Source organism: Diorhabda carinulata, chromosome 4 (assembly GCF_026250575.1).
Source record: "Diorhabda carinulata isolate Delta chromosome 4, icDioCari1.1, whole genome shotgun sequence".
Taxonomy (NCBI): domain Eukaryota; kingdom Metazoa; phylum Arthropoda; class Insecta; order Coleoptera; family Chrysomelidae; genus Diorhabda; species Diorhabda carinulata.
Window position 1 is genome coordinate 9,815,776 of NC_079463.1, and position 12,904 is coordinate 9,828,679.

The 12,904-nt window shown below is 33.8% G+C and overlaps 1 protein-coding gene across 8 annotated transcripts in view; it reads right to left on the reverse strand.

Annotated features, from left to right (window-relative positions):
* LOC130892214 (uncharacterized) overlaps positions 1-12,904 on the reverse strand; it is a 222,824-nt gene that overhangs the window by 60,537 nt on the left and 149,383 nt on the right. For 6 of the 8 annotated variants that reach the window (XM_057797452.1, XM_057797451.1, XM_057797450.1 and 3 more), the window contains one exon: positions 7,785-7,918. In XM_057797452.1, coding sequence (XP_057653435.1) covers positions 7,785-7,918 — 134 coding nt within the window. Of the gene's footprint in view, positions 1-7,784; positions 7,919-9,485; positions 9,621-12,904 lie in introns of those variants that run through there. The other 2 variants (XM_057797457.1, XM_057797456.1) reach the window with 1 other exon arrangement.

Genomic DNA, 12,904 nt, shown 5'->3' on the forward strand with positions numbered 1-12,904 from the left:
GACAATCGATTTTGTAATTTTTTGGTCGGCATATTGGATCTGCCATTCTGTTTTTCGAAAAATCATTGTTCAATTCGTGATCAGCGACCCCAAAAACCCCCACTATCAATTTTTAATGAGCTTTTTTTTTTAATTTTGATCAGCTTTTTGGCTTTTCCGCCAACCGTGCAATCTAGTCACCTTTGTAGTGATTTCTTTTGGTGATTCAGGTGTCATAAAATGGTCCTCCTAGTTGAAAAATAGGGTATATGAAACGGATTAATATACGTGTGTTAACGATATCCTTAAGGACTTGATGAATAAAATGCCTCTTAATGAAAGTTTTTCTGAGTATACCTGTATAATTTCATAATATGATGTGAATTTATCCCATCTCGGCGAAATAACAATCCTATGAATTTACATGGATTGCTTGTTATTACTGTACGCGCAAAATATAACTCGTAAAACATGATATACGACAGAGCAATTCGTCTTCGTCATATGGAAATTACTGCGGCTCTGCCTCTATCAATCAATGTTGAGGAAAAAATGGAGTTGATTTACAGTACAATTTTAGAATGAAATAAAATCTCTTTCTACAGGATAAATATATGTTATGAACTAATATACTCGTTCGAACTTCGTTAACAAAAATAGAGGAATTGTTATTTTTGTTTAACAGATTCTATAACAATTTAATAACTTGAATACACATCGTAATTGACGTTTATTAAAGTCTCCCTTATATTTATCCAGCTTCGTAAAACACGTAAAAACGAGACGCCGCACCGTGTTTGAGCTAAAGCATTAGTCAAACAAAATCAAAATCTCTACTCCGAATGTTTCCGTTTAACCGGTAAACTTGAGGCTCTAATAAGATAAGCGACTTTAAAGTAAACAATCAAATATTTGCCCTTCAGAGGAGACTCGGTCTACTAGGCTGAGGATAAACGCTTTTCCTTTCTAACTGTTGCAGTTACGAGTAGGAAGCTACTACGTACGGTTTTGTATCGTTTTGTTAGTTTAGGATAGAAAAATAAAGAAAACTCTAATGTGTAGAAGGAAACTTATTATTGAAGGTTTTGTACACGTGATTAAATTCTTTTTCGCCTACATTGAATAAGGGTTTACCATGCATACCATTTATCTTAAATTCAATCAATTTTTATGTATTTGAGAGCAAATAAACAGAACTTCCACTATTTTCCGAGCTCGAGGCGTGATATTTCAATCTCTACTTAGGTTTTTAGGACGATTTAAGCAGCTCAAAGATGTTCCCATGGGATCTCCTCTCTCTTCCGTCATCGCCAACATTTTCATGGACCATTTTGCAAATAAAGAACTATCCTCCCCTCTCCGACCAAGTTGTTGGCTACGATATGACACTTGTATCATTTGGGCCCATGAAAGAGATACTTGAGATTCCTCCCAGCTCCATCTGAAGGGCGTACATCCTTGTATACAGTTTACGATGGAGGTGGAGGAGAAGTCATCTTTGCTGTTCCTTGACTTCATAATCAGAAAACTTTCTCCACAGGGCTTCTATCACTGCGTTTATCGCAAACCCACTCATACCAATGTGTAACAGACAAAATTTGCACAATCTTCAAAGCCAATAAGAAACTTCACCTGTCACCAATTCAAATATTTACTCTACCCTTACCCAACACCGTGTCCATACCGGACACACAATCGATTTCAATGGAACCAAAACTATCGCCCCACTCCGCTCCTTCAAGTCCAGGATTATTCGAGAAGTTATCTAAATAGAGAAACGTCCAAACTGTCTGAATACAAGGGACGATAGCCAGAGATTGCTGACAACTTGGAAACACCTTCTTCATCCAATACCACTCCAACCAGCTAACATTTTATTTGAAGTAAATAATCCCAGAGATTTTAAGTTCGGACGTACGACGTACCCTGTACGTCATAATAATGAATCTACACTGAAAGCTGTAATAACTACATAACAAAATTATATTTTATTAAAATTACTTATACGTAATTTATTTTAACTAAAATTTAAACAAAATGATTATAATGGTCAAAGCAGTTTGGCATACACAATGCAGGTCTTGTAGGGCACAAATTACCAAATTAACTAGTCTGATGTTATTTGACGAATACATAAAATATCTTAGTTGTGGACGCTGACGACAACGAGTAGGTGGAAATGTTGAAAGAGTATGAACAACAGGTTCATCACGTACTTCAATTTGATGCCTTCAAAGTCGTTTAGGAAGTGGTTCATTCGCATCCAATCTTTTGATTTCTTTTGAACGCCCTTCCACGAAATAGTCAATTACAAAATTCGGGTAGGTCAATAATGTCATCTTTGGTCGTTCAATTCTTTGTAAACATAATTTGAATTCAATATTGCACGTTGAACAAAATGTATTCCTAATTTCTTGAATCAGGTCGATTATTTACGGCAAAAATTATAGGCATGCAACAATTGATCGATTTTTTGAGTGTGTTGTTGGATTACTGCGGGTTTCATAAAAAATTCTCGCTGTCTACAGTGATTACCTACAACGTCGTCAAACTAATTAGATTAAAAATACTAACCACCAAATTTTGTTAAGCAACCTAGTAAATATATATTTTTATTATTATAAATATCGATAAGGGTTTCGGCAAAAAAACCGATGAGCGCCCTTATCCTGCAGCGGGATCTTAGACTAAGCGTGCTCCACTCAATGCAATATTTCTTTATACCAATTTACCGAACCCGTTATAACCACCCTGAAACGTCCATTCAACTTTTATATAACGGTACATTCTTCTTCTTTTGACCACTATTAATCTTTTCCGTTTTTTCTTAAAGAGAAAAAACCCTCTGGTTTCACCCGAAGGACATTTAATTTAATCTTGACAATAGAAGTACCTATTTATTCTCGAACGGTCAACCGATAGGGGCATTTGTTTATTTAATTCGATTCGAAAGAAAACCGTCTGTGTCTCTTCTGTTATATGTAGAGAGTATACAAAGAAAATAGGAAGTTGCCTTTTTCCATTTATTACAAAACGAAAAGGATGGGTAAACAATGATTTATTGGAAGTTAAATTTGAGATATATTGTTCGCAAAATAGGGAAAATGGATCAATACACTTTTGCATGCGTTTGAAACAATTGTCGAAGCATTTTTTCCATTCCCCTTGAAGTACCACCAAACATGTTATTTGAACGCATCAACCGCTTCTTCAAGTGTAGAAAACCGTTGATTTCGCAATTTATTTTTGATCTGACGAGATACAAAGAAATCATTGGTTGCAAAACAAGGACTTAAAGGAAGGATGATCTATCAATTGGATAGTTTGACTTTTAAAAAACGTTTTTGAACTGATGTGTGAGAACTCGCATTGTCGTGGTGGAGAACAATTCGTTTTCTATGGTTGGTTTTCCTAATTTTTCGAACAATTCTGGTAAACAAATTTTTATGTATTACTTCTGATGTCACAATCCTGTTCTCTTTATATAAACTATAAATTGTTCTACGTATAAAATCTTGATTAGCTTTGTCAACTGAATTAAATTTTTCTTTACAAGTTTTTCTGTTTTCTGAATGATTCACAGTAAGCCCTTTGATGACGGTTTGTAGGACGTTTACCGAATTTTATACGGGGAGTAAACAATATTTTTCAATTCTTAATTTGGTGTGCGTATTTATGAAATATTGTTTGATCCTCACATAACATCAATCGGCATGAGATTTTTTTGAGTGATTGTCAAATTATGCGGTATCCAACGCGAACAAATCTTTTTGACAGCCAAATGTTCATGAAAGATTGAATGTATAGGAGTGGACCTAGTATGCTTCAATCTAACAATCTAACGGTATCTCAACATAACGAACTTGCAATATTAGTTTACGCACATCATCACCCAAAGTCGAAAAAAGTTGATCGGCGCACTTACTGATGCGTGTTCGCGATTTAAATGGACCAAGATGAATGTTTCAAGTATCTGTAAACAACTCATATAGCACTCGTAAGACAATACGTTTTGAGTACGTTCACTATTAAAAATGTCAAACTTTAAGATGGCAATGTCAGATTTGACATATTGATATCCGTGTTATCATATCTCAAAACTTGAGTAGCAACCTCGTAAAATTCTTTCAACAGAAAATGTATACATATTTTCTCAACTCCGGTATTTATCTATTTCTTAGATAGACAGAATTACGAAAACGAAATGACAAAATACGATAACAACCTGTCAAAAGCAAATCTCTTTAAGCCCGCTGATATTACATTAATATCTTATTCGCGAGGATGTAACAAATATTTCCGCACGAATAAAATGATATGTGAGGCTTTTTCTCTTCCATTTCCACTTTCCAAAATATCCTCCCTCGTCTCATTCTGATACGTATCCTAAACACATTTAATCCATTAAGAGTGTGTATATATATATATATATATATATGAAGCACGAATTTTGGAAATGTTCAAAATATCATATCGAGGTTTGTAAAGAACACCATCTGAAGAGATGAAAGTGAAATGTGAATTCTACACAACTACTGTGAGATTTTCCCACAAATTTCGAATTTTTCATTAATGTTAATACGTTCTGGCTTCCAATGTTCAATATTGCTTGAAGTAAATCGAGAGGAGAATACTGAATATAATTCATTTATTTACGTTAACTCTATCTATTGAAATTTTCTATTAGCATTTATCTTTCAATTTATTTTATACTGTAAGCATGGATATAAAATATTTTATTACTATTCTTCTCATACACTGACTATCTCAACACTTGCTTTGTTGTCTTACAACTACTTCAAATATTATTGCGAGAAGTTTCATAAAGGAAGTTCACGAAATATGCCATTCAGAACTGGAAGAGAGATAAATTCGGAAAGTTTTTCGCTTTTAGAGACTGAGATATGTTTGTTAACTTTCCTTTGTGAAATTTCTACACTAGAAATGATTGAAATAAGTAATTATTTCGAAAATTCTTGAGAATATGTTAGTTTATTTTAATGAGTACTCGCTATTGTCAATGGTTAGTCTCATTGATCCGACCAACATTGTTGCAACTTATTTTCACCGATGGAAGATCGGGTTAGATTGTCACTCAATTTCCAGACTATCTAAATTGGATTCAGAATACTTTTTGTTGCCATTATGTTATCATTATTAAGTTTCAGTCCAATCCAAACAAAACTAATCGTATTGGTTGATACCAGAACAAAGAATTTGGTTGCTTTCCGCTCTGATTTCAGTAAAGCCCCGGCAATGATTTGGCGGATAGATCCGTCCCCTGTATTGGAAGGTTTCGATAGCTTACCACGTCCTGTTTTACAACAGGTGAGTCACTAGACAATGAAACAAATAATTGACATTAAATAATTGACTAGGAGAATTTTTTAGTATTAATTAGAACTCCACTCTTTTTCAATAATTTTTTCTAATCTTTTTGGGATGGAGTGAGTTAATTTCCGACAAATATTTCCATTTAAATTAAGGTCTTCCCAAGTTGTTTCAATGACTTTCCATAGCTCTTCTTGATTTCTGGGACGAAAATTCCTTTGTAATTTTTTTTTACCAACCACTCCCATAAATTTTCAAAGGGATTTGTATCCAGACCATTTGTTGACGACGGTAAAATCTCAAAATTGTTTTATCGAAACTATTGTTGAATTATGCGGGCGGTGTTGACAGGATAATTATCATGTTGGTAAATAAAATCGTTTCAATCATAAGTTTGATTTAACGATGACAATATTGAGGTTAATTTCGGAGTTGAACCTTGCACCAATTCTCGAACAAACGCCAAGCTCATTGATACTTATCCAACCCAAACTTTTACTATACATTTGCCGGACTTATTACTTAACATATCGCTGCTTAAATTTTGATTTTGGTGGTCGGTAAACGTGAATACGTTCGTCATAGCATGACTTGAATATTTTTTCATCTATGAAGACCATTGGTTTGATAATTAAGTGCAAACACAACTCTGGATTGCTTGCACTCATTTGAAAGCGATGCTTTCTTAGCACTAGTTTTTCAAATCCGAAGCTTTAATTCGTGTACATGCCGTAGGACGGGATCCTGGAAAGTTTTTTGCATATGCATCACTATCAGCCGATTCAAAGAGATGCTCTCTCAAAAAATAAATCAATGCAACATCTGGTGCGTTACTTGAAATTTTTCTTTTTCCAGGTCCAATCTTTCGGTGCAAGGTCCCGTCTTGTTTGTATCGCTTCTGATCTCGGTACTCGCATTAAGACTTAGATGAGTTACCAGTTTTCTGATCTTTCAATTTTGCAATAAAGGCAGCTTTCTGAATTTCAGTTAACTGAGGAGGCATTAGGTACAATTTTTCTTCAATTGATTTCAAATTGTTTATTGAATTATCTGTCATTGACGATGACAGCTACATTAGGTGGAAACTCTGATTTACGCATTCAAGTGTATGTTTTTTCAGTGAACAGAAGTGTATATAATATCCGTTACAAGGAAAATTTTACGCCTACGAAGTTGTATAAATCATCCCTATACTGCCAAGATAACGTTAGTTTACTGTCGATTTCCCCCCAAAATATTTCGTTCAGACATAACCGTTTTTTACTCACTAGAGCTGATCCTTCTTAGTGTACAAGAAAATCGATTATCTCGTTCAGAAATTGTTTTTGTTCGAATTTGTAGAGTGGCGAAAGCGTTTCGGAAAGCAATAAGAAAACCAATTTTACATATTTGAGAAATATTTGAGTTATTGACAGATTATACATAGTGTTTTCGAATGTCAGTAAAATAGACTAACTGACTACAAGTTATAATACCTCAACTGATACTGAATATCACTTTCTGAGAAAAATTATTCTTTCAAATTGCTTATTTACATCAACCAATCGATTATCACCAGAAATTCTTTGCACACTTAGTATTTGTTTAATAACTGCTATTTTATCTGATAGCAATTCATTTGATGGCAGTTAATTAATTGTGAATGTAGAATACCACAGCTGGATGTAAAAAAATCGATTATAAAGAATGTACTCAACAAGCAGCTGTGTTTCGGATTGGAATTACGTACCGATGATAGTGACCGGATGAAAATAACCATTTGTATCATTGGCGTACAACATTTTCCCCCTAACCCCGTAATACAAAACTATATTTAGGAACTTATGTTTTTCAAATATCCCTTAGCTATACCGCTGATCAGTAGGAATGCATATTGCATTTAAAAATAAACGGAACTTTTTTTTTCATATTGAATAGACTTGTTATTAATATAATATTGAATTTGTATCATAATTCTAAAAGTTGCATATCATTCTTGACCTAGGAATCAGAATTAGTGTTTGAAAATTTCGTCGTAAATAATTTTCTTTATTTTGAAATAATACATCACTCAATAAGTCGTATGACTGACCCACAGATGGCGCTGCCAATATCAAAAACATATGAAGTTTATTAAGAACCATCTTTGAAAAGACTATTTGTAACACAGACACTGATGATGGTGAACGTTCCGGTCGGCCAATTGAGGTGGTTACTCCAGAAAACATCTAAAAAGTCTACAAATTGGTTACATCTAATGCATGAACATTTGACAATGAAAAAGCTTTTTGCCAGCTAAAATGGCAAAAAAAGAAAAATCCTTTTGCAAGCACGGCATTGAGAAGTTAGAGAAGCTTTGGAATGATTGTATTGATCTTGAAGGAGATTACACTGATGAATAAAATCGATTTTTGCCAAAAAAAGTGTTTTTCTTAGTTAGCCACACGACTTATTGAGTGATGTGTTATTTTAATAGATTTACAGTAGAAATTTACCTTTGGAATTCGGACGTGAGAAGCTTAAGCCTAGACCTACAGCGGGCAGCTTCTTGAAGTGCCTGCTTCGCTCTGGTCTCGCTATCAGCACGAAGACGACGTTCGCGGTCAGCATCCCTCTGAGCTGATTCTCTCTGAAAAAGATAAACAAACTATTAATTTAATTACATAATTTTTACCGCATAGACTCAAATTTTTCTTCTAAAAAAGGAAATTTTCTGATTCATAAAAACTTTGATATCTAGTCACAATGTGTTAAATTTTGATAAAAATATAGTCAACAAATGAGTAAAAATAATTGTTTCAAATATTACGAGAAGTGATCTTTGTTTATATTTGTCATATTCTTAATTAACGCTGTTTTATTGAAAGTTGAAACGTACTTGAAAGTTGAAAACTCGTTCTTTGTAACTATTACTATAAGAAAACTGCCAATTCACTTTCCCCAAACCTTATTGAATGTATATTTATGCTGTGATATCCTAAAATATATTTTATCTATACAGAAAATAAATTTTTATCATACTTATCTGGAAACACCTTATTTTCATTTGATGATGTCGCTTTTTTCCGAGCGTTAAATAAAAAAATACAATTGAATTCAATTATAAGAAAAACCAATTGTTTATTTACACTTTTCTATAAACAACGACATAACTAGTAAATTTAGGAATATTCTTGTTTTGGTTTTCCTGTTGGAATGTTGCAGAGTGAGAAACAATGTGTGTGTGAGACTTCTATTTTTCTTTGTTTGGATTCTTCTATACATTTTTCTGCTACTTTGGAAGAACGCCATCCTTCGTGTCTGTTCAGAGAGAGCAAATCAGCGCTGCTTTCCACATGTTTGCCGAAAAACATCTTAGCTCATGTCCGGTATACTCTTCGCTAGATTTCTATCTGACCAGAGATTTGCAGTTGGAAATGAGGATGGCGTTCGTTGAGGAATATTTAACTACATAAAATAAATAGCGTTACTCTTTGACGTTGTCTTCAGTACGGGTCTCAAGCCCGAACAAAAGTTATTACACCACTCTGATGAGGTGTAATAACGTCGAAACAAGTTTGGTTACAAACTTTTCAATTGCGAGCCATTGGGGATGTTAATATCGACAAAAATGTCGATTTATATCACGCTCTTCAAAGGAGATGTAATTCAATATTCGTCGAGGCATTAGCCAGGAAAGTAGTTGTTTTCTCCTTTGAAGAACGGCCGCATAGGTTTTCGAAATAGTAAATTTTGAAATTATTTCAGAGGTGAATAGTAAGAATCATTTATTTTGATATTTTATATAAATAAGCTTTATTTTGAGCGAGTCCCTCGTATATATGATTAATGATCCTCGGGGGATACCTCGTTTGTTGTAAAGAAAATATCATTAGAAGCGTAAAACTAACGAACCGTTCGAGAAAAATGAAATAAACATCTAACAAATATTTGAAGGAACCGCATGATTGTAGAGCGGTGGGCGCCTAATACGAGATTTCCTCCTTTTTTAATTACACTTGACAAACAGAGAGAACTCATGGTCTAATGGATTTTGATTTGAGGTTATATAAACTCGACAGCAATAAGAAGTTCAAAGCACTCGTGTGAAATAACTGACGATGTTATGCTAGAATCGTAGATGTTTAAATTGAGATGTAATGACAAACCGCTGTTATGGATGTGAAGATAACACTATATAGAAGTCAACTACTGACCTGTTTCATCCTCTTTTCATTTCTTTGTTCTCCCAGCTAATACGCATAAGTATGTAACACGAACACATTCAACACACAAGATTTTTAATTAATTTACAACTACTCACATTAATTCCACGGAATGTGTACCTGCCGACTGGCGGACAGTATTTCATAATAATAGGGAGTAAACTTGGACTGTTTACAAACTGCGTACTTATTTTAATTGGACACATATGTGCTCTTAATGTTTCGAATAACTTTTGCTCATACCACGCTCTTTTCTCGTATCTTATGCATTCTGGTTCAACGCGACATTTTCGAGATGCAGATGCGATGTTAATATTTTTAGACCAGATATTATACACTTAGAAAACTGCGAATTTCAAACTAGTTTATGGTAACAACTCATTATGGTCCACGTTTAGAAAATTGATAAAAGTTGAGGCAACTACAATAAGGAAAATTACTTATCACCTAACCGACTAAATGGTTTTTGCCTACCCTATAGTATGTGTGATACATAATAAATTAAAATCCCAGCCTTCTTTAAGCGGCTTTTAAGAACTACTGATATGCGATCGCTCGGATCAATAGCGGGACATACATTAATTGATCACAAGAGAAATGATGAAATAAGGGAGATATGTGAGAAATCGGCGAAGGGAATCGAGAGACCATGTGGACAGAATGTTAGATGACAGGTTGGCAAATATTGCAAAGGGAGAAATACCGAATATATCCCGACCCGACAATCTACAAGTTGGTATGAAAGGTGGTCTTCATCATCCCAGCTGCAGCTAGGCAACCATTGATGCAAACATAGGATTAAGTCTTAACGTACGACGAAGAATAAGAAAAATATTAAATCTTTGATTCATCGATGTAACCCCTTTAATAGTTTAATCGTCTATTTGCTTCAATTAATTTTCCAGGATATTCCAAATATGTGAAGTAGGAAACTGCTTTCTAATTGTCCAATTTGTACCACAACAACTCAATCGGGTTGAGGTCGGATCAGTACATTCTTCCTTTCCAATTTTTTCAAATACTTTTTGCACAGCTTTAAGGAATATTTGGGATCGTTATCATACTCGAAGATGAATTTTTTGCCGATCTAAATCCGTTTTTCTATTGACCTGAACACAAACAGTCGTCTCTTAGACCCAAAAACCTCAAACTTTGACTCATCACGCGATAAAACTCTCTCCCACTTTTCATATGTCCCATTTTTATGTTCTCTAGCCCACTGCAACCTTACAATACAATATTTTGACATCTTGAACCTTCCAAAAAGGCCTCAATCTCCTTTTCACTGTAGAACTACTTAAAGGCAGATCCCATTTACTGATCAATACAATACGTTTATCTCCAGCGGTTGTTGTTTTTATCTCCAAAGCTCCAGATGGATTCATATTTTTCATGGTACGTTGAAGAATTTTTAATTATATTAACTTAATTCTAGAGTATGAAAATTTGCGATTAATGCTCGAGTTTCGACTGATAGGTCCTTGGTGTTATTCATTTCAAAACTTACAAGTCTGAATTTGCGTGAACGAAAACAATTCGTATACAAACTTCACAAAAAGGTGTCTTGGTCGAGTCTAAGTCATCGCACGTTATTGCATAGGGCTAACTGGGACTAAACTACAAGTGTATTATTTTGAAATTGAATGAATGGATCCAGGAGTGCGGAAAAACTTTTGACCGGCCATGTATGTGTACGAAATAGTGGGAGTAGAAGAGTCAGTATATACTGGAAGTCAAGGCTGTGAATTCGTCATCCTTTATTACATTCAAGGTACTTTCAACAAGGTTAGTCAGTTTTTAGGTTAATAAATTTGAACGAGAAGGCACCACAGTCAATGAAGAGCTTGTTGTACCGCAGTAATGGGCCTAAAAGAGGTCTTTGGGTTTTTCATAATATCCTAGTAAAAGGTTTGGGGTTACAAAAAGGAATTAGAAGAAGGGTTTAGAAATATTTTGTACAAACTTGTTTATCGAAACGTAAATAGTGTGATTATGAATTTTAGTGTTGGGACAATAAACCTGTGTGAATATCATTATCGATTCTAATTTGATGTTTCATTTCATATTTTATCCAAATGCACTTTTTTTTTAATTGATGATAATAGAAACATTTGGAGTTGGGATTTGTGAAATCAAATTGTTGTATGAAAAAACAAATGTGTTCACAGAAACAAATGTAACCATGCTGTTTGGATGAATGCCAATATAAAAGAGATTAAAACGCTTTTATGGTCTGCGCACACAAAAAACAAATGACTATTTTACTGCATAATTACGTAAATAAAAATACTATTAAACGATATATCTATTTTAATTATAGTACTTCAAGTAAAGTGTTCAGTTGTCAATTTCATTTAAGCATACAAACTTTATACGGGGTTATTGGTTAATTGTAAATATCGTAACTACAATGCAAATTCAGGCATTTGATAAAAAGCCTAGGCATTTCTTACGTTATGACTAGATAATTGTAGGCAATTTGTGACAAAATGCCGGTATAAAATGTGTGAGAATCAACGTATCTCATTTTGTATGGTTATTTTGAGGCATTTTACAATTTTCATGTCATTTCCTAGCCACAATTAGAAATAAGGAATAAACTTATTGAGCACAGCTTTATTTCAAAAATAATACATAAATTAAACAAATACGTAAGTGTATATATGTTACATTCCGACCGAAAACGGTCAGTGGCCGTTTAAAACAGCCACAACGCGTTCTGTGCGCCTTGCGTTTGCCAGAACGCGTTGTGGCTATTTTGATACAGCCAGAGCCCGAATGAAATTATTTTAGATTTAGAAGACATCAGCTCACATAATATAATGCTGATTATTAATAATCATTTGGTAACAGCACTCATTATTCGAATAATTGTTTAATGACAACGTTTTTATATAAGTTTTATGTATACAGTTAATACGACTAACCTAACCTAACCTAACTGCATCAAATATAAAGTTCAATACAATTCAAAATGGCACAACTATTCCTCACGCAAAAACAAATAGGTGGATATGCAGCGAAAATTGATTTTATTAATATAACTTTTTCATATTTAACTATTAATAATTCATATTAATTATTGACTATATGGATATAAAACATATATAAAAACGTTGTCAGTAAACATTTATTCAAATAATTAGTGTTGTATTGTTTTGTCACTAAATTATTATTAATAAGCAGCATTATATTACGTGAGATGACGTCTTCTAAATCTAAAATAATTTCATTCGGGTTCTGGCTATATCAGAACAGCCATAACGCCTTCTGTCAAACGCAAGGCGCACAGAATACGTTGTGGCTGTTTTAAACGGCCACGGTCTTTGAGCGTAGCATATATATTTAAACAAACTTTGAGTATGATGTAAACTAAACTCGATATAATTAAATTCTCATTATATAATAAA